This window comes from Malus domestica, chromosome 03 (genome assembly GCF_042453785.1).
Source record: "Malus domestica chromosome 03, GDT2T_hap1".
Taxonomy (NCBI): domain Eukaryota; kingdom Viridiplantae; phylum Streptophyta; class Magnoliopsida; order Rosales; family Rosaceae; genus Malus; species Malus domestica.
Window position 1 is genome coordinate 32,659,906 of NC_091663.1, and position 21,410 is coordinate 32,681,315.

At 39.6% G+C, this 21,410-nt stretch overlaps 3 protein-coding genes and 1 long non-coding RNA gene across 6 annotated transcripts; 1 reads left to right on the forward strand and 3 right to left on the reverse strand.

The window, feature by feature from the left end:
- Positions 1 to 812: 812 nt before the first annotated feature.
- On the reverse strand, positions 813 to 5,067 carry LOC103429483 (anaphase-promoting complex subunit 6-like). Of its 2 annotated transcripts, XM_070819320.1 has the most exons (9): positions 4,836 to 5,067; positions 4,327 to 4,461; positions 4,122 to 4,195; positions 3,734 to 3,773; positions 3,039 to 3,084; positions 2,741 to 2,823; positions 1,762 to 1,861; positions 1,158 to 1,193; positions 813 to 1,066 (listed from the first exon to the last, which is right to left on the reverse strand). In XM_070819320.1, exons 2-9 carry the CDS (start codon positions 4,416 to 4,418, stop codon positions 914 to 916), a joined length of 624 nt encoding a protein of 207 aa, XP_070675421.1. In that variant the 5' UTR covers positions 4,419 to 4,461; positions 4,836 to 5,067; the 3' UTR covers positions 813 to 913. The 2 variants fall into 2 exon arrangements, with proteins under 2 accessions (XP_070675421.1, XP_070675422.1); XM_070819321.1 differs by lacking the exon at positions 3,734 to 3,773.
- Positions 5,068 to 5,860: 793 nt separating this feature from the next.
- Positions 5,861 to 8,607, reverse strand: LOC103429485 (ras-related protein RABA1b). Its single transcript, XM_008367634.4, has 2 exons — positions 8,177 to 8,607; positions 5,861 to 6,424 (listed from the first exon to the last, which is right to left on the reverse strand). Exons 1-2 carry the CDS (start codon positions 8,395 to 8,397, stop codon positions 5,992 to 5,994), a joined length of 654 nt encoding a protein of 217 aa, XP_008365856.1. The 5' UTR covers positions 8,398 to 8,607; the 3' UTR covers positions 5,861 to 5,991.
- A 3,111-nt stretch (positions 8,608 to 11,718) lies between these two features.
- On the reverse strand, positions 11,719 to 13,008 carry LOC139194825 (uncharacterized mitochondrial protein AtMg00810-like). The gene has a single exon (XM_070819744.1). The coding sequence runs from the start codon at positions 13,006 to 13,008 to the stop codon at positions 11,719 to 11,721; it is 1,290 nt and encodes a 429-aa protein (XP_070675845.1).
- Positions 13,009 to 17,788: 4,780 nt separating this feature from the next.
- LOC139194537 (uncharacterized) lies at positions 17,789 to 18,841 on the forward strand. Of its 2 annotated transcripts, none has more exons than XR_011579486.1 (3): positions 17,789 to 18,082; positions 18,167 to 18,264; positions 18,440 to 18,841. It is a non-coding gene; the product is annotated as an uncharacterized lncRNA (long non-coding RNA). The 2 variants fall into 2 exon arrangements; XR_011579485.1 differs by having other exon boundaries at positions 17,791 to 18,082; positions 18,191 to 18,264.
- The last annotated feature ends 2,569 nt before the right edge of the window (positions 18,842 to 21,410 follow it).

A 21,410-nucleotide genomic window follows, 5' to 3' on the forward strand; every position in this document is an offset into this window, starting at 1 on the left:
ACGTCTTATTTTATCAGGTTTATGATTCTTATGCGGGATTTCGAGGCACCTTATCGGCCTTCAAGTTGGCCAAAAATTGTAGAGGTTTTGTGACATCCCCATATTTTGGTAGGGTTGGTTGTGGTAGAGTTTTTTTATGATTACTAAGAGTATTTGCTTGAGGTTTAGATATAAAAAATAATAATTTTTTTTTGTCAAACATAGATTTTGTTAGATTAAATATTAGATTAGTCACTGACGGCGTTCGAACTCACGTCATCATGCAAGGGCTCAACTCTTTCCACTACTGTGGTAAAGGACCACTTGCTTAGCTATAATTTGGACGTGTCTCTTGTGCATGCATAACCATTAGCAGTCACAACGTCGTGCTTGGTATAATGCTTAGATTGAGACGGATTTCTTGTATTGCAGGGTAGGTTCGTTTTATTTGCATGGTGCAAGAAATGGAATGGCACCCGTTGAAATCTAATGACCTAACTTAGTGTATAGTTATGCTCACCTAATCCTTCATTAACCTCGCTGTTAACGTTAAATACAAAAACTCGTGAAAATGACGGATTTGGCCAAAACCAGGAATAAACCATGTACCTTTATTTCAACAATGAAACGTTGAAACTTACAGGTTCAGACATATTACTTTGATACAAGAAGTAATCCTATGATATTACAGCACCTGATCAAATCCCAGGAATGGAGGTGTCTATTGCACATAAAATACAACACGCATACAAGACTACACACGTTCATCAAACGTAATTAGGGCTGGTTTGATATTGTTGTGTTTTGAAAAAAAAACAGTTTATACTGCGCTATGTAAATAAGCTCATTTTTGTTGTTTTACGTTTTCAGCTTTTTTCACCCAAAACTGTGGAAATTAGCTGTTTTTAAGTGTTTACCAAATACATTTTTGAGCTCATACCCATTTTTTATAAAAGCACCTTAGTACCAAACAAGTATTTAAGCGTAGAAATTCAGTTCCGGAGTCTACACCACGACGGCTATCATCTACTAAAGCCACACTTAACATTTCGGTGCAAAACTGATCGTCTGGTTTTAGCCATGGAGCCTGCACGGAAACAACAAAAGAAACAGAATCATACCTCTGTCATAATCATGCTATATTCCTGCCATGACAAGCATTTCATACAATCACTCACCTTCTGATAGTATGTAATTGCTGCATTAAGATTATCCTGCACGACAGTGAAACAGGAACAAATCAACGTTAAGTATTCCGACCCAAAAAAAAACCAACACAAGTATTTTCATCATACTGAAAGGGGACGAAAGGCACTCAATTTTGAAGTTTCAGTATCCGGACACAAGATTCTAAGAGTGTTGCATAATGCGGTTGTTTACCATCCTAGTTTCAACAATTCCAAAATATGAACAAAACATTTGAGAAACATTTCAAAAGAAGAGAATGAAACAAGCATATTATTTGTCGAATGACGTCCAGAACATCATGCGTCAAACAACATAGTACTCATACTCTTCTGACAAACAAAAACTAGACCTAAAGCCATTTTGTTTTATTCCCTGAATGTTTATTTGTAACGGTCTGCATTAAGTCTACAACAAACTTTTACCTGTGGAAATTACTCATTTCTATCAATTCGGAAGCCCTTGCTAGAATTTATCCATCACACAGATTCAAAGTTTTGAACACATTTCAGGAACAAGAAGAAATATCCAGCAAAAAGATAAAATAAATACAATTCTTCTCTTAAAATACTTGACGTAATCTTTAACTTTACATACCTGCAAATGGTAAGCATATGCAAGAACTGCATAAGTACTCACACTTCTTGTCGACAATGCAAGTGCTTTCTCATAGAATTTAATAGCTTCTTCATATATCCTGAGACGAGTAGATTTATCTAGTTAGGCTAAAGGAAATATTAGTTTTACATTTAAAGACTAAAACTGCAGACATCTGTATTTTAATGAGGCACAAATCTACATTCAGTAAAAAGACAGATGATCATATAATCACTTAGTACAAATGGACGAGGGGTGGCTGAAAAGAAAATTTGTGACAAATAGCCAGCAAATAGAACAGACTAAAAAGGAAAGAAAACATGCAAAAGATTTAATCAGACGACGTAATAGTCCACATAAATGACAGAATACAAATACAATTTCCATAAACTTAATGCAGTAGCAACTTTATAGGAGCCAACTAATAATCATACAGCATGAGGACCCCAAATGATAAAATTTCTCACGTCATAAGTTACTATGTGAGTGCACACTATTTCCCCCACTTCAAATTATTACCAACTACTTCCCCTTCTGGTAATCTTGGTTGGGGAAACTAGAGTTTTCATTGTTAGCATCCTTCCAAAATAAACAGTGTAGATATGACAAACATAAATAAATAAAAACCTACCAACTATAATCATTCTGCAATCTACAATATACATACAGCCACAATGTAAGAGAACAAATATGAATGTGAGAAAAACGAAGTATTCATCCACCAGATAAATATACCACTGGGCCAGTTATATACTTATACATGTAAAGTTACCCAAATCTACTGTTATAGAATAGTAGAGTTAACTTTTTGCGATTCAATATAACATATTATTGGTTACATAAGAAAATTGTGCATGTTTGATCCTTACTTACAAACCATTAGAAATAAAAGGTCAGCCTTTTAGAATGTCATTACAAACTTATCTTATATTCATTATCATGGTTGCATTTCTCATGATACAGTTACAACAGTACTTACTCCTTCAAATGATAAGCAACAACACCAGGTTCATTGTATACTAGTGGATCTGATGGGCAAGTGGTCTTCGCCTGCATAAGAAACTACAAAAGCAGAGAGGCTTACATCAGTCTTTATTGATAAAAGAAACGCAGAGGAGACACTCTGATGGAATCTATGGATCAACAAAGATAAAAGTGCCAGAGGCCTAGAACACATTTCATCGATTAATTTGAAAAGGTAGTATCAAAATCTATGATGTTAATTCCTTGAATAACACTCACATGACAAAAGAAAAGTTTATTTGAATGACCCTAACCTTCGTTGCATGTAAGCATGTGATTCTCAATAAGACATTCCAAAGCCTGAAAAGAAATTAAAAAGGTCATAAGAAAAAGCTTGAAGGATGAAACTGAAGGTGCTATAGAGGTCAACCTTTTGTCTAACGCTCTCACGTGGGTTTCACCCCATGTAACAGAATTGGGTAAAGAGTTCAACTGAATAGTATTTTCTACATGAAATTTAATTCCCCATAAAGTGATTCTATCTAACATCTGATTAATGTTCCGTGTATTTTAAGCATGTTTGAAAGGATAAAACAATTGATCAAGTTGATACTTTAGTAATTTCAATTCTTTTGCAGGGAATGCTATATCCCCTCCCTGCTTTTGGAAACCATAAAATGTTAGAATAGGCAAGAAAGAATAAGTTTGGGCTTTTCACATATAAACCTTGATAAGATTAAATTTCAGAGAAGAACACTTCAAACTAAATACTTTAGAAAAATACCCTTCTACATTGCAATGGGAGAAGGGAACCAAATTTATTTTGCAACTAAGAATCAATTAGTACTTGACAAGTGGATAGTCGAGGAGTTTTTTTTTCTCCAACTGCACTCTTGAAGTGTTTTTTTTATATAAAACTTATAGTTATTAGGGTGTTTTCTCTAATTTATTAAACCATCTTTGGTAAGTTAAAATCCCATAGATCCAACGGAATAAATTCCGAACGTACCTCATAACATAAGGGATCAGCTTTGATAGCAGCTTTATACCTTTAAAAAAAGAAAATAAAATTAGTTAAAGGATCCCTTCAATCAACATATATTCCTTTCTCAGCAGATGCCACACATAATTAATGGTCGTACCCAGTGCACAAGGCTCCCGCTTTACGCAGGGTCTGGGAGAGGTGAATGTCGGCTAGCCTTACCCCCATTTATGGAGAGGCTGCCCATATAGAAATCATATTATTCTCCATCCACAAGATCAACATTTAGCTTAAGTCTCATACTACTACCAGTTAAAAACTACAGAGTGTCATTTCTTTTACCAGAAAACATGTTCAAACACACACACGCGTTAAGACTTTACATGGTAAAGCTAAGTCTCAGAGAAAAACTTACCACTGTCGGGCCTGGACACGGTTTTCCAATGCTTCATATGCCTTGCCTCGTAAAAAGCATATTGCAGAAGATATCTGTTGCAAGAGAGGAATAACACATTTCATGGGACAAAGTTAGTAGTATCTACAAACAGAACATCAGAAACTGTTGCCAAATTTTCATGTAACAATGTTTACTAGGAGGTGAGGGAGTCAGACAATGTTACATTGATCTCATGATCTTCACCATCTTTATCCAAGTACATGATATTGGAATCCTTTGAGTCTTACAGATTCCCTTGTTCATCCACTTTCGCATCACCGAGCATTAATATGCATTGATCCCACTTCTTCAGCTCCTCCTGGTAAAACAGAGACACGAAAAAGAAATGAACTAGTCAGTCCTATTAACCTAGAACATAACTGCATCAACCCCACCTTGAAGACCAACAATTTTTAATCATTATAATGTCTATCTACCCATCGATGTATTTACCGCCGAAACTACAATTTGTCTAAACAACTGATAAGGTATGTTCTACTGGATTTGAAAATTCGACAACACGAAAAAAAATGTCCTTTTTTCTACAATCAATCACCTATCAAACTGTAACAAAACCCAACTAAGAAACCCAAAACCCACAAAATGGAAAACGCAATTTCAAGCAAAAACATTGAACGAAATCAGCAAACAAAGAGAACCGATTTCCTGATTTGAGCAGCGAGAGAGACTTACAAGGCACTTGGCGGCGAGGTAACGAAATCGAAGGTCGCGTAGGACGATCTGGGAGGCATTGAGGAGGTGGTAGGCGCGTCGGTAATGGCGGCCAAGAAAGAGAGCCTGAGCTTGCATGTAGATATCGCCAGGGTCATTGGTAAAGGCAGCGACTTTGTCAGCGAAGAAGATGGCGGAGGAGTATAGGTGCTTCGTCACGCAGTCCCTCACTACCCCACGAAGCATTTCAATCTCTTCCTCTCTCATTGTCGCCGAAATGGGGTTTTGCTCTTGTTGCCTCAATTCGAGTTCGGTTAGAGAGAGAGAGAGACTGATTGAATTGGCCGGGAGCTGTGGAGGTTTTAGAGTGATGGGGCGTTGGGCCAAGTCCTTGTTTAAGCTTTTGTAAACACCTTGTGATTAAACTAAACTACTTGATATTTAGCAACTAGTTTAATATTCAAACTGGAATTATGTGTAAACTTAGGTACAATCTCGACTTCTCATAATATTATACGACAAACTCTTAAAGTGCAACCGAGTGTATATAACTTTGCATTTATCTTTATCGCCGTAAGTAAGATGTGTCATGTGAGAAGAAAAACAAGCACAAAGTGATATCCACCCGGTCACAGCTAAAATTCTCACATCTCGAATGTAAGGTCTTATTTAAGGCTTGATTTCAAGGTCCCGTCATGTCAAAAAGCCCTAAGTTTGGAACTCAAGTCCAAGGTTCAAAGTTTCGAGTTTTAAAGTAATTAGCAACGAAATCGACATTCATAACCTTTAATGACATGTTCACTTATCAGTAACGAATGGGAGTTGTGAGGTAATTGTGCAAAATGTAGAGTGGTTAAAAATGCAAGACAACCCACACCAGCAGCTCGATGTTCATCTCAGGACAGACCATAAACTTCTGCGTTCTGAACTCAAAACTCTCAACAATGATAAGGAAGTTTTACTCGTTCCAAAAGCGAGGCTGAGTGAATTCCGATATTGAACTTTAACAAATTTAAAGTCATAGATGGTGCTGAACTGTTTACTAATTGAGGATAACATAAGATAGCTTACTCAGTAAAAATTTCGTGTTCCGGTATTCTCTAGTTTGTGTCCCTCTGCAAAATATTACACAGTACATCGAGGCAATATTCATTCAATCAAGTTTTGTTTACCAGGCCTAGCTTGAGCAGCACCCGACTCTCTTCAAAGCGGACACATCATCCTTTATATTTATTTTCTCTCCTTGTGCTGGGACTGATGAAGTTCCGTTTTCTCCCCCTTCAACTGCCTTCTTGCTCACAACATGGTATATTTGAGTCAGAACTTCAGCGAAGGAGTTTTCCACATTCTTTGCTTCCAGTGCAGATGTTTCCATGAAGTAGAGTGATTCCTTCTCGGCATAGGACTTCCCATCTTCAGTTGAGACAGCTACAAGGTGGCGCAGATCTGATTTGTTCCCAACAAGCATCACAACAATGTTGGAATCGGTGTGGTTCCTCAATTCTTTCAGCCATCTGTCAACATTCTCAAATGTCGCATGGCGAGTGACATCGTACACAAGGAGTGCACCCACAGCCCCGCGATAGTACGCACTAGTGATGGCGCGATACCTATGAAACCAAGAGGGAAGACTTTAGCATAAAAAATAAGTAGAAAGGCATCACTAAGAGAAAATGTCATAACAGACTTCAAAAGCAAGGGGGGAGGTATTTTGCCAAAAATTGATTACAAGCCACAATTCACTATTAGAAATCGTAAACCTGAACTTAGTTCCCATCATAGTAATGTAACATTCTGGACAATCTATCATCCATATACTAACGACAGTAGTTTGATTAATATAATGATGCTTTAAGTTTCCAAAAGATATATAATATGGACTTAATAAGTTGCACTAACTGAAATGCCAATAAACAAGAAAAAGCAATGTTAATTAGCTTTTAGCTTTTGAGGACCAGAAAGCATATATTTATCAGCTTATAGCATTCCTTTTCTGATATATCTTATGAGCTGAGCCTCCATAACCACCAGATGAAATGTAAACAAAGTGAAACTCATAACAAGAAGCAAATAAGCATAATTATCAAAAGTCCTCGCACTGCATCAAACTTTAATCGTATAACATGTCCTCATTAATATGGCTGACTTGTCGCTGTTTAAAAGATGAAATTGCTTATGTTTTTTTATAATTGATTCACTATGAGTCTCAAAAATAACCTCTATTTCCCCTCAACTAGTTATTAGTTAACAACAACGACCATGTCTAAAGGATCACTTGGAAAATCTCAAAAGAAAACAACAGTCCACAACCACTATTTTTCTTAGCCTTTTTAGTCCCTAGATTCTAACTGTCACAATATATGTGGACACGACAGATGCTAATTTGGCTCGGTCCTGTTCCTTCTAATCTGCCGTTCTCTGTCAACCCTTAAAGCCCACCCTGTTAATGAATTGTAAGTTCTAACCGCCACCATAAACTCCTATCCAGCATTTAAAGGGAAAGAAGATAATCTTTGGCAAGTAAGTTATAACTCAAGGGTAACTAAAGGGGAAGCTATTAGTACGATGCTGCACCACTATATCTATAAAGGAAAGAGGAGGTCAATTTTCGGGTGTTCTATATTTGGTTGCAGATAAATCCATGTCCTTTCTTCTCTTTTTCTTTCCTATATTTACTGAAGGCCTTTTCTAAAAACTTACACTAAATTGCTAGACAATGTTTAAATATTGTGCTAACCGCTTGTTCGTTGGCATTTATTTAATTTAAAGGCATGTCAGAAGCTTCACCATGAAGCATTCTCATTATGTTTAGTAATTAAGGAATGACACTTAATCACTAAATTTAAGATCTCAGTCCACAAATAGAGGGAATTTAAGGAGATCGACCACAGCTGAATCAGGAACCTCACTGATCTCAGTCTCGAAAATCGGGCACCTGACAGCGGCACGTGCCCGACAAGAAAAACCACCACTACCACGGTTAGCTTATCTTCTTCCTTTATTACGGGTGGATCTCAACCAGCCAAGATCTAAAACCCACCTACTATTCAAAGATCAAGCAAACCAAAACAAACCACCCAAATCCTAAGATCAAAGAGTTTCTGCAACAACAAGAGAGAACCTAAATCTTCCTAAACACACAAACTAAACCAAAATTCAACAAATCTGAGCCAAACATAAACTACATGAAACAATAAACACCCAAATATATCCAAACTTTCACCAAACCCCACAATTTAAACTTCACCAAAGCACATAACCTACCAATCCAGCATAAAAAAATTCGCAAACCCAGAAAATAAAATCGAAAAGTAGCAAGACCCAGATGGGGAAATCCATGGAAGAAGAAGAAAAGTGAGGACCTTTCTTGGCCAGCAGTGTCCCAAATCTGAGCCTTGATGACTTTGCCGTCAACGGTTAAGGTCCTGGTGGCGAATTCAACTCCAATGGTGGATTTGGACTCCAGGTTGAACTCGTTCTTAGTGAACCTGGAGAGCAGATTGGACTTGCCCACACCGGAGTCCCCAATCAAGACCACCTTGAAGAGGTAGTCGTAGTCATCGTCGGCTTTGTATCCAGCCATTTCTGCAGTTCTCTAGCTTTCGGTATTCGAATTAGGAGAGAGAGAGAGAGTTGCAGCGTGGTGGAGCTTTCGGTGGGAACTTGGGAAGAGTGCAGTGCGAATTGTGAAAGTGTTTTTTAATTAAAAAGCGCCAGAAACTTGATATGAAAGGAATTTGTACAGTGAGGAAACCTCCATGTAAATACCATGAGTACTCTTTTTTGTTTGTGTAATTTTTTTTTTTTTTTTACTAAATATTCTTTTTGATAAATCCAACTTCACCCACCAAACCAAACTCTTAAATTCCCATTTAAGTCTATGAAAGTTCATTAAAACTTCATAATTTTATGGAGATATTTGAAAATGACGTGCTAAAGATGGGCCATTGACATCTTATAGGGTGTTGTAGCCTCGTTATGAAACGTTTAACAAGCTCTCATATATGTTAAATCTGCATATCAAGTGACTTAAATTAAATTTATAGTTTTCTTGCATGGAACTAAATTTAATTTTTCAGTACACAATGAAAGGCCTAGCTTTCTATTTTTAACAAGCCACACTTTTATATAAGAATTCTAAACAGATCAAAATTTAAACCAAATGATGTGTCACCTATCATAAATAAGCATGTGAGTCAACATTTAAGTAATAATCAAACCATCAACAACCACATTATTTGTTCTCCTTAACATTACCCTTTATATAGACACCTTAATAGTTGAATGAAATGATGAAACAATTCTTAGATGCTTTAATTGTTTTTCTAAAAATTGTAAGTTTCCCTTTTTATTTAACAAGTCTGCTTTTGAAGAGAATAAACGGCTCCTTATTTCTAAAAATGAGAAGTTTATAGTTTTTGTTGCATAGGAGTTTTGAATAAAGTTTAGAGTGCCAGATCCCAGGAGATGACAGTAGTTTATGATCCTAACTCTCGGTCAATGCAAAGGTTTTGGAGAACGTCTACGTTCTTCTCTCTTTGCGACTCTTACTCTCTCATAGAGTCGGGCTCGATCCCAACTCATCATAGTCTCTATTTTATCTGACATCGTTCTTCTTCTGTGGATCCTCCTGCTTATAACTGTGAGCAAACCATTAAAATCCTCAATATTCAAACCACGTTGTCAATATATAAAATACACACATCATTATGAGTCTTATATCAACGGTAGATACACAATGCAAATATAATAGTTACACCATCTTAATATTTTTGATATAGTAACAATAGTATCTCACTACAATATTATGATATTGTATGCGCTATATTAGAAGTAATGTAGACATTTCATCCTATCAAATTGTTGTTGATGTTGTGATTAATCTCTTTTTCTAATTTAGTTATACACTTTTAAGATCCGTCTCTAACGGCATGCCCTTTTTCTTTCCTTTAGAACTTTGGATTTCAAATGTTTGAACTTTCGAAATTTTATGATGGGAATCTGATTTTCCAGTACAACACTTACACCCTAAGCACAATTACAAGGGAATTTGGTAAAGTGTGTATACGAGATTGGACCCAATGAAACATGAAGGGCCTGATAACCCCTCAATGGTCTTCATTTTACATTTACAAAACTTTTTAACTTTTTTTGGATCACACCTAAAGATGCTTTAAAACCTAAATATCTAAAGGGCTAACCCCAAAATCAAATAAAAGAACTCAAATCATAGTACTCGATCGCGTCCCCACCATATATAATTGCCTCTCTCTCTCTCTATCTCACTCTCTCACTTCTTCAACTCTCTCAGTATGTCCATATATGATCCTTCTTCAACAGCCTCATCGAATTCGAAAAGTACAACTGCAGATCTTCAAGTACTTGTTTGGGTTAATATTTGAATATTTAGCTTAGCATAAAGGAAGCCTAAAGGCACCAAAACAAGTTGAATTTGCTCGAAGCCCAGCAATAAAGCCTGAAACAAATTGAAGTCTTCTCAGCCAAGGCATAGGTCACATGTCTATGATGGGAGTGATAAGTGACAGAGATCAGCTCAATACCAACCAAAAAGCACTTTCTGATGGCATCAAGGTGTAAATACAAGATGACTCACTACCCCTGAGAGCCATCGGCCAAGAGTAAACCTAAAGCAATCGGGCCAAATTGCCTATAAAAGCCAAGAGAGACAATAGAGAAAATGACACTCAACCAATTAAACAAAAGACATACAAACTTGCCTCTCAGACAAGCAAACACCCAGAAAGCTGCACTTCGTCTAGATTATACACCTTTTAGCCATGGATTCCTCGTAGAAGGCCATCTTTTGGCAAGATTAGAAGCTCTACTACCTTATCCTAGATTCGTAGTATCGATTCCCTTTCGGAAACCCTGTTTGTATTTCCTACTTACATTTCCATTTCCCAGTACCCACGACCCTTCTACAAACTCAAAGAGAAGTGGTTGCAAGATGTTCAAACCTTGCCCGACAAGGTGAAATCTTGCCCAACTTCCTTGCGTTTGTACTTATAGTTTGTAGATCTGTTGTTTAAATGCATATTATGTTATGTTTTAACTCACTTGCAATTGTTTCTCGTTTTAAGACCCATTTATGATCAAATATGGCTAAGCAAGTTAACATCACTTATTTAAGCGTTTAACTGTAACCAATCAAATGATTAAGAAGGCTATGGACTCCCTTCATTTGAACATACAAAATTATAAGTAAAAGTCCTTAGTCACAAGGCAAGAAAAAAGAACTTAATGCAGACTTAACATATCTGTGACAATCATTTGATAACGAGAAGTTTAAGTATCTTAGGGCGTAAGTAATCAACTTAAATCAAATCTATTCAACATCTGTTATATTGAGATAACAGTGGCACGCCTAGCTCTTTGTTAGTTTTAATCGTGAGCCTCAAGGCCTACACCTAAGGCCCCACAAAGGCACATTTCAAAACTAACTTTGTACTCTTCTTGTAGCACACTAAGCAGTAAGAACTCAACCAACAACCAACATCAACGCCAAGTGCCAACACACCAGGGGAGCTATGCCAAGGCCGAATCCTTGCCCAAACAGTACTAGTACTGCTACAAATGATCAAATGGTTTCCAAGTCAATATCTGAGAGGCTTCTCGGGAATTTTTTTTTGATGTATTGAATTTTGTGAATGGTATATTCATCATGAGACAATCAGGTACAAGAGATAGCAAATATATATGTGCTAGAAGGAAGAAAACGAGACTACCTATCCCTCCTTGATTTACGTCAAAAAAAGAACAAATAAGACACATCCCTTGAATTAAGGGAATTGACAACAAGACAAATAAGACACATCCCTTGAATTAAGGGAATTGACAACAAGAGACACATCCCTTGAATTAAGGGAATTGACAACACTATCTATCACCCTAAAATCCTTTGTACGGTGAACATGCAACCTAACCTAACCCTAGTTGCCATTCTTTCTTCCAATACTCCCCCTAAAGCTGGATCAAAGGGATTAATTGATCCAAGCTTAAACAAAAGACGCTGAAAATTAGCATAGGTTAATCCTTTTGTGAAAATATCCGCAAGTTGATCATGACTGCGCGTGTAGTGAGTATCGATCACCTTGGACTGAACTTGATTTCTGAAGTAGTGACAATCAACTTCAATATGTTTAGTTCGCTCATGGAATACAGGATTCGATGCAATGTGCATCGCGGCCTGATTATCACAGTGTAGGGACATGGGTTGTTGATGAGGAAAACCTAAAGCCAACAGAAGGCTTTTGAGCCAAATAAGTTCACAAGTAGTCGACGCCATAGCACGATTCTCTGCCTCTGCACTAGAGCGTGCAACAACACTTTGTTTCTTGCTTTTCCAGGTAACTAGGTTGCCTCCCACAAACGTACAAAACCCAATGGTAGACTTGCGATCGAGAGAATTGACTGCCCAGTCAACATCGGTATAGCCTGAGATCTGAGTGTGACTATTGTTGCGCATAAGAATTCCTCTACCAATGGAACCCTTCAGATAACGTAGCACACGATGAACAATCTTCAAATGATCCATGCTTGGAGAGTGCATAAACTGGCTAACAATGCTGACGGCATATGATATTTCAGGACGTGTGATAATCAGATAAATGAGTTTGCTAACCATTCTTTGATAGTAACTTAAATTGGGAACTAGATCACCATGAGTTTTTAGCTTCAAGTTGCTATCCAATGAGGTACGAGCAAGCTTGCAATCTGTCATTTTTGCTTCGTGAAGAAGATCCATGACATACTTGCGTTGGTTGAGGAAGAAACTCTTGTGAGAGTGTGCCATCTCGATGCCCAGAAAGTATTTGAGAGTGCCAAGATCCTTGATAGCAAACTTGTTGTTGAGATACTGTTTAAGAGTATTAATCTCTGACATATTATCACCTGTCACAATTAGATCATCAACAAAAATGAGCACAACTAGTTTACCCACTGAGCTGGAACGAACAAATAGGGAAGAATCCGCAATACTTTGACAAAAACCAACCCTTTCCAGAACATGACTAAGCTTGGCATACCATGCACGTGGACTTTGCTTGAGACCATAAATGGATTTATGGAGTTTGCACACCATTTCTGGATTGTTTGATTGAGGATGACCTGGGGGTAACTTCATGTAAACCTCTTCTTCAAGTTCACCATGCAGGAAAGCATTTTTAACATCCATTTAAAAGATAGGTCATGCATTGTTAATTGCAACCGACAACAATACTCTAACAGTGTTCATTTTTGCCACCGGAGCAAATGTCTCTTTATAATCGACGTCATAGGTTTGTGTAAAACCTCGAGCAACCAAGCGAGCCTTATTCATTTCGATTGTGCCATCTGAATGAAACTTAGTTTTGTACACCCAACGACTCCCCACTGCCTTCTTTCCTTTTGGAAGTTTCACTATAGTCCATGTGCTATTTTCATGGAGGGCTTGAAGCTCCTCTGCCATAACATTTCTCCACTCACTGTGAAGATTGGCTTCTTGAAAACTTTGAGGTTCTCGAGCTTCATTAATGGCACTTAGGATTAGGAATGTAGCAAAAGAAGATGAGACTTTGCTATAGTCAATAACATCAGTCACGGGATACCTGGCAGTGTAGGTCACATAATCATGCAACTTGGATGGAAGTTTCCTCTCTCGTGCATGATTGCGATGAACTGTAGGAGATTGAACTACAGGTATTTGAACAACCTCATGGTTGGAAGGATCACTTAAGGGTGCAGTGTGAATCTCCGATGAGGAAGGGATTTCATCTTCAAAATGTTCCACCGGGTGAAGATTAACATCATCCGGCACATGATCACTAGGAATGCATGTTGCATCTTCTCCGTTTGGATATGGAAAAGGAAATAAGTCCATCAAATGCTCCCCCTGTCTAGAGTAATCCAGTGATTGTGAGAAGTAAGGAACATGTTCTTCAAATTTAACATCTCTTGAAACAACCATTTTTCTAGTTGTTGAATTATAGCACTTGTAACCTTTTTGGGTAGATGAATAACCTAGAAAGACACATTTGGCAGCCCTTGGGTCTAGCTTGTCATGATTTTGAGCTTGAATGTGAAAAAAGCATGTACACCCAAAGACTCTTGTTGATGCACAAAATCAGCGAAGACTTTGGTACAACAGAAAGTGTCAGGTTTTGTGACCTTCGCTTGGTTGCTTCGGTCACTAGTGAGGATAAGTACGTAAATGAATAGAGACAGAGAAGCAAACACAGGATGTACGTGGTTCACCCAGATTGGCTACGTCCACGGAGTAGAGGAGTTCTTATTAGTAGTGAAGGGCTTACACAAGTACAAAGGATCAAGCTCTCAATTTAGTGAGTTCTTGTGAATGATTTAACACAAATGGCATTAGGCCATATTGTGGGGGAATGACCCCTATTTATAGAAAAACTTGTAGCTTTGTCACATTGACATGTGTCATGTTATGATTGGTTCTTGATGTCGACACGTGCTGCGCTCTGATTGGCTTCTAATCTTGACACGTGTCGAGTAGTGATTGGCCTCCTGGTCGGAGGGGAACTCTTCTGGGTCCTTGACAGTATAGCGTTGGCCGGTGCTCGGTAGTTTCGGGATTGGTCAAGTATGGTACAAACAGTGCTCCCTTAAGTTCCCGAGTGAGGGAAACTCCTCGGTTGGGGACTTGTAAGATCCAATCCCTTGAGTAATCACGAAACTTCTAAGTACCGAAGTGTGGTCTGATCTTCATCTGCCCTTCTCTGGAAGTACCTTTCCTCCATCCGGGAATGGTGTATTTAGCTGATGAAGATGCACAAGGTAATGTATCAATTTCACTTTGAAGCTTACTTGTAGTTTCGGGCTTGGTCAAGTGCGATACAAACCCTATAGTAGGAGTCCCCCAAGTCGCCGAGCTAGGAGATCTGCCGAAAGAGGTGACAGACAAGGTAAGCAGTCAAACTTCCAAGTAAGCAACCCAGGATCAGAGGTTTGACTTCGGCTTCCGGTTGATTGTTCTCCTTCTCCTTGTCTCTCATTCAACTGCCAGGATAAGGAGAAGCAAATGGATAAGAGATGATATGAGATACTTTTGCTTTTGAAGAAGTAACTTTCCACAGGCTTATTCTTGAACTGTGCTGGAGGGTTTTCTGGTGCCCTTCAGAGTATAAGGCCGACTCAAAAATTTGAGGGTCAAAACAAGTCCATCAAATCTAGAGTACGTTCGACCTTGATGATATGGGATACTTTTGCTGTTGACGGAATAATGAATGTGGTATGGAAAGGTGTCGTGCTGTAGTGATCTGTTTCAGCTCACCGTTGAACCTTCTGCTTCAATCTTTTGCATGGCAGAAGTGGTGTGCAACCTTGGCATTTAAATGGTCCTTCAGAACATTCCTTCATAGTGACTCATCCACGCTTGGCAGCTTCAGTGTAAAGAGCCAATATCTGATCAACTGTCATGAGGTATTTGCCGGTGGAATTCATGACCTTGACAGCAGTTGAGGATGAGTACTCGAGAGCAATGCTAAGTAAGCAACCAGGTAAAGGCTCCAGGCAGTCAGTTCCAAATTGGAGGTTTGATTTCAGGTTCCGACTGACTGCTCTCTTTCTCCTTGTCCTGCAGGTGTGGACAAGGACAAAGACAAAGACAGGGAGAAAGCATGATATGGGATACTCTTGCTTTCGACCCTGATGATATGAGATACTCTTGTTCTTGGTGTGGCTTATTTGCTGAGGTATTATCGGGGGGAAATAAAGCTGAGTATTTCGAGAGGTTATGTTGAGGGTGCCTTTTCGAATGCGAGAAAGGGTTGAGCATTTTTGCAGGTTTGCCTGTCCGTTGAGGAGGGAGGTCAATGTATATAGGGATTTCCCAATAACAAGTAGTAATGTTATTCCTTTACCCTTCTTGGTCACAACAATGTAGTGGGAGCTGCCAGCTTCACGTGTTTTAATTTTGTCAGAGCACTTTGAAAAAGTGGTATGTGGTATCTGGAAAGCTGATGTTACGTGTGAAGATTACAGACAAGCTTTATCTAAGGAAATCTGGCTCTCGAAGTTCTGAGAGTTGTGCCTCTTCGGTTTTCGAACAAGCAATCCCGTCGAGGATCTGACTCTCGAGATTCGGAAAGCGGTGCTACTCCGGTTTTTGAGAAAGTAATTATGTTGGGAGTCTTTTCTCGAATGTGAGTAAAGGTTGGACGTTCTTGCCAACCTGTCTTACCGCAAAACACGGAGGTCGACACACATAGGGACTTTCCAGTTGTCAAGCAGTGGTGCTGTTCCTTTACCCTTATGGGTAATAGTAGGGTAGCTGGAACTTCGAAATTCTCGTGCCTAAACTTTGTCAGAGATCTTTGACAAAGTTATATGTGGTACCCGAGGAGTTGATGGTGCATATGGAGAGCGGTGATTGAACAGTAAGATTCACGTGCTTTCTACTTCACCAGAAATCTTCGACAGATTGCCCGTAATTTCCGCAAAGCTGAGTGTGCATGTGACAGGTGCTGACGAGGCTGAAAAAGCAGGTGCTTCTTCGATTTCTGAGATCGGCCCTCGTGGTCTCTGAGCAGCCCAGCTTTTGAGAAAGCAAACGCCTCTTCGATTTCTGAAGCTCCGTCGAGTGCAGATTTTTATAGAGGCTGGCATTAAGTTCCACAGCACACTTGAATCTCTACCAGTAGAAGCTCATTTCTTGCACTTCTAAGATCTTGATTTGTCTGACCTCTTCCCTCTTCAACACATTTGAAAATGTCTGGACCCTCCGACCGTCGTTTTGACTTGAACCTTGGAGAAGAGACAGCCACGCCTTCTCCAGACAACATATGGCGCCCATCCTTCATATCCTCTACTGGTCCTCTTACCGTTAGGGATTCTGTGATGAAGAATGATATGACCGCTGCAGTGGTGGCCAGGAACCTTCTCACTCCCAAAGATAACAGACTACTTTCCAAACGGTCTGATGAGTTGGCTGTTAAGGACTCTCTGGCTCTTAGTGTTCAGTGTGCAGGTTCTGTGTCTAATATGGCCCAACGCCTATTTGCTAGAACCCGCCAAGTTGAATCATTGGCTGCTGAAGTGATGAGTCTCAAACAGGAGATTAGAGGGCTCAAGCATGAGAATAAGCAGTTGCACCGGCTCGCCCATGACTATGCTACAAACATGAAGAGGAAGCTTGACCAGATGAAGGAATCTGATGGTAAGGTTTTACTTGATCATCAGCGGTTTGTGGGTTTGTTCCAAAGGCATTTATTGCCTTCGTCCTCTGGGGCTGTACCTGGTAATGAAGCTTCAAATGATGAACCTCCAATGCCTCCTCCTTTTGGGGTTTTGTCAAGTACTGAGGCTCCGGATAACCACCCTCCGGTGCTTTCTCTTTCTGGGGCTCTACCGACTGCTGAGACTTCCCCTAAGCAACCTTTGTGAAGGCTCCCTTTTGTTTGTTTATTTTGACTCATGTATATGTACATATTTGTGGCTTATCGAAAATATTAATAAATAAGCTTTGCTTCATTTCAACATATTGTGTTAAATACACCAAAGCCTTCTTCATAAAGTTCTTTGAATTTTTGCTTTTGTTGAAACCTGTATTGTTGAAGCTTTGTGAGTGAAGCATGTAGTTTGAGGTAGTGTTCCCTTAATTTCCCGAGTGAGGAAAACTTCTCGGTTGGAGACTTGAAAAATCCAAGTCACTGAGTGGTTGTGAGACTGCCGAGTATCAAGGTGCAGTAGCATATGGTGGGAGTCCCCCAAGTCTTCAGGCGAAGAGAGTTGCCGAATGAGGTGTCTAGCTAGTAGTCAATGTCATGAGTAGGAAAACTTCACTTGTTTCTTTTCGAAGTGGTAACCCAGGGCTCTTTCTTCATATATTGTTTTTTTGTTATGAAGATGTGTTAGGCTCAAAGAAGTGGAGGCCTAGGCCCTTTTTTTTTTTTTTTTTTTTTTTTTTTTTTTTTTTTAACTCCCTCCCTTTTTCTTTGGAATGTTTGTACAGATATCTATAATGTGGCCTTTGTCATGATTTTGGAGGATGGGTGTATTCGAATCCAATGAGGGGTAGGGTATGACTCATTATCATGTGCCATGATTTTGTCTTCCTTTAGCTTTTCTTTTGCTTTGCTTTACCATTTTTGCTTTCCTTTAGTCTGCCTTTAGCTTTTCTTCAATATAACACCATTTTCTGTGGCTCAGATCGCAAAACCATCTTCATGAAAGTTGTTCCTTAGCTCGTGAACTACAACATATCCGAATTGGAGATCCATCGGAGCAGTACAACTCCAGAAATTCAGGTATGATGAGTGATTATTCGTCATTTGTATATCAACGCGTCAGACTTGTTGTGAGCTTCAAAAACTCCATTTTCTCTTGCTCAGATCAACATACTTTCTTCATCGCAGTTGTTCCTTAACTTGTGAACTACAACATATCCAAAATTGAGATCCCTCGAAGCTGTATAACTCAAGAAATTCAGGTATGATGAATGACTGGTTATTATTTTTCTGTCAACCCGTCAGATTTGTTGTGAGCTTCGAAACTCCATTTTCTATTGTTCAGATCAGCATGCTTTCTTCATTGAAGTTGTTCCTCATCGTCTCTTTCATAACATATCAAAAATTCAGAATGAACTAATGGTTAAATATTTCCAGATCTTCGAAACATCACAGCAGCTTCGAAATCTGCAAGAATCCGACTGTCATGTTTGGAGCTTCAACACTTTAATTTCCGTCGCTCAAACAGAAATGGTTCCTTCTTGAAAGTTGTTCATATGCTCAAAAACTATAGGGTGTCCAAAATTCAGCTCCATTGGAGAAGAGCAGAGGTTGCAGAAATTTGATAGATGAAAGGAGGCGGAAGAGGGAGAGAGAGAAAAAGTCTCTTGGGTTGGATTTCTATTTGGCAGATTCCAATTTTTGTAGCACCTTCATTATTGATGAATTGCTTGTACTTTTGTCCATTATGAAACCTGGGACTTTGGCTTGTTGTTGGATCTATTATAATATGTTTGGGAACATATATAAGTGAATAAATAAGAAGGAAGATTTTGGGCCCTTGTGGGTGTAAAACAAAAAATGTTTATGTTTACCCAAGTGTTTTTGTACAAGTTCAAGGGCATCTTGGGTTTTGTGAACAAAATTTGTTTATTTGGAGCAAGGTTTTGTGTTGAAGCTTTGTAGGTGAAGCTTTGGTGTTGAAGTTTTCTAGGTGAAGCTTTGATGGTGAAGCTTTGTAGATGAAGCTTTGTAGATGAAGCTTTCTAGGTGAAGCTTTGATGGTGAAGCTTTGTAGATGAAGCTTTCTGGGTGAAGCTATGTAGGTGAAGCTTTGATGGTGAAGCTTTGTAGATGAAGCTTTCTGGGTGAAGCTATGTAGGTGAAGCTTTGTAGGTGAAGTTTTTTTTTTGGCTGTGTATGAATAGATCTATTGTTTGGATATAAGCCATTGTTTGGTTGTTCCTTTCTTTGTATAGTCTTGTCGACACATACTTAGATTTTGTTTCGTGTTGGATATATCTGCTTTGAGGTTTCAACACTTGAGTGTTCCATTGCTAGGAATGTAAAAGAGTGAGGGCTGAGTTGGCTAAATTACCTCTTTATTGAATTCATTGCCAAATGGCCTTCATTACATAGGATGCCGAACGGCTATAGCTCAACACTTGTACATCGTGAGTCTATTTGTAGTAGTACTTCAAGTGATCAGCGTTCCATGGATGGCCAAGGGTCTTGCCATCGGAGCTTCTAAGTGTGTAAGAGCCAGGGCGACTGATGCCAATGACTTCATACGGTCCATCCCAGTTTGGACTAAGTGTGCCTTCACTCGGGACTCTGTCGCAGAGTAATCTTTTCTTTAAGACCCAGTCTCCTATTTTGAAAGAACGAGGCTTGACCCTAGAGTCATAATAGTTGGAGATGCGCTGCTTGTAGGCGACATTCCTCAAGTGAGCTTGGTTTCTGTGTTCCTCGACTAAATCCAAGTTGAGGGTGAGTTGTTTGTCATTTTCACTTTGAATGTAGTTCTGGACTCGGAATGTTGCTTGCTCGAGCTCAACAGGGACAACCGCCTCTGTGCCAAAGGCAAGTGAGAATGGAGTTTCTCCTGTTGAAGTCCGATATGAAGTGCGATATGACCAAAGAACTTGGGGTACAAATTCTGGCCAACAGCCTTTAGCTTTGTCCAAGCTGGTTTTCAAAGTGCGCTTGATTATTTTGTTGATGGCCTCAACTTGTCCATTAGACTGGGGATGAGCTGGAGAGGCAAAGCATAAGTTGATGTTGAACTTAGAGCAGAACAACCTGAACTTCTTGTTGTCAAACTGTCGCCCATTGTCAGTGACTATCGCATTGGGAATGCCGAATCTACAAAGGATGTTCTTCCACACGAAGTCTTCTATCTTTGCCTCAGTAATGGTTGCCAAGGGTTCTACTTCGGCCCACTTTGTGAAGTAGTCCACTGCAACGACTGCGTAACAGACTTTGCCCTTCCCTGCCGGCATTGGGCCGATCAAATCAAGTCCCCACTGGGCGAAGGGCCAAGGGCTGATCATAGGAGTAAGAGGCTCTGGAGGGGAATGAGGAATAGTCGCATATCGTTGACATTTGTCACATGAGCGGGATACTTTGATGGCATCCTGGTGGAGTGTTGGCCAGTAATATCCTTGGCGAAAAGTCTTGTGTGCTAGGGACCGAGATCCAGCATGATCTCCACAGACTCCCTCATGTATTTCCCGAAGGACGATTTCCGCCTCGGCAGGCGTAAGACACCTTAAGTATGGCAGGCTAAAACCTCGCTTATAGAGTTGATCATTGATGATCAGGTAGCGGGTAGACTTGTATCGAATTTGCTTAGCCTGGACTTTATCATTTGGGAGGGTGCCATGAGCAAGGAAATTATAGATCGGGGTGATCCAACTATCCCCCTGTTGTAAGTTGCATACTTCTGCGGCCATGGTGCTTGGTGTTGTCAACAGTTCGACATGAATTTTTCTTCCAATCTTCCACAGCTGAGGCGAGGCGAGCCAGGGCGTCTGCATGACTGTTTGCCGCTCGAGGAACTTGGGTGATCTGGTAGTGGAAGTGCTTGAGCAAAAGTTGTGTTTGCGCAAGATATGCTACCATGGAGCTGTCATTAGCATCAAAGTTGTTGGTAACCTGGTTGACCACTAATTGGGAGTCACTGAAAATATCAATTTGTTTAACCCCGAGGTGTTTGGCCAAACGTAATCCTGCTAGAAGGGCTTCATACTCGGCCTCATTGTTTGATGCCTTGAATTTGAAACGAAGAGCATACTCCATTGCTACTTTGTCGGGCGTAGTCAAGACTAGTCCCGCTCCACAGCCCTGTTGGTTGGATGAGCCATCAACATACAGACTCCATGCTGAGGTCGTTGATTCTACTTTCTGAGCTTCCGATGGTAATGAAGCTACTGCTTCAGGTGTAGAAGCAATGTCAACAGGATATGTGAAGTCGGCGATGAAATCTGCTACTGCTTGACCTTTTTCGGCTGGTTTTGGTTGGTAGGAGATGTCAAACTCACCCAATGTTATCGCCCATTTGATCATTCGTCCAGACGTGTCATGACTCTGGAGTATCTGTCGAAGAGGGTGATTGGTAAGCACGATG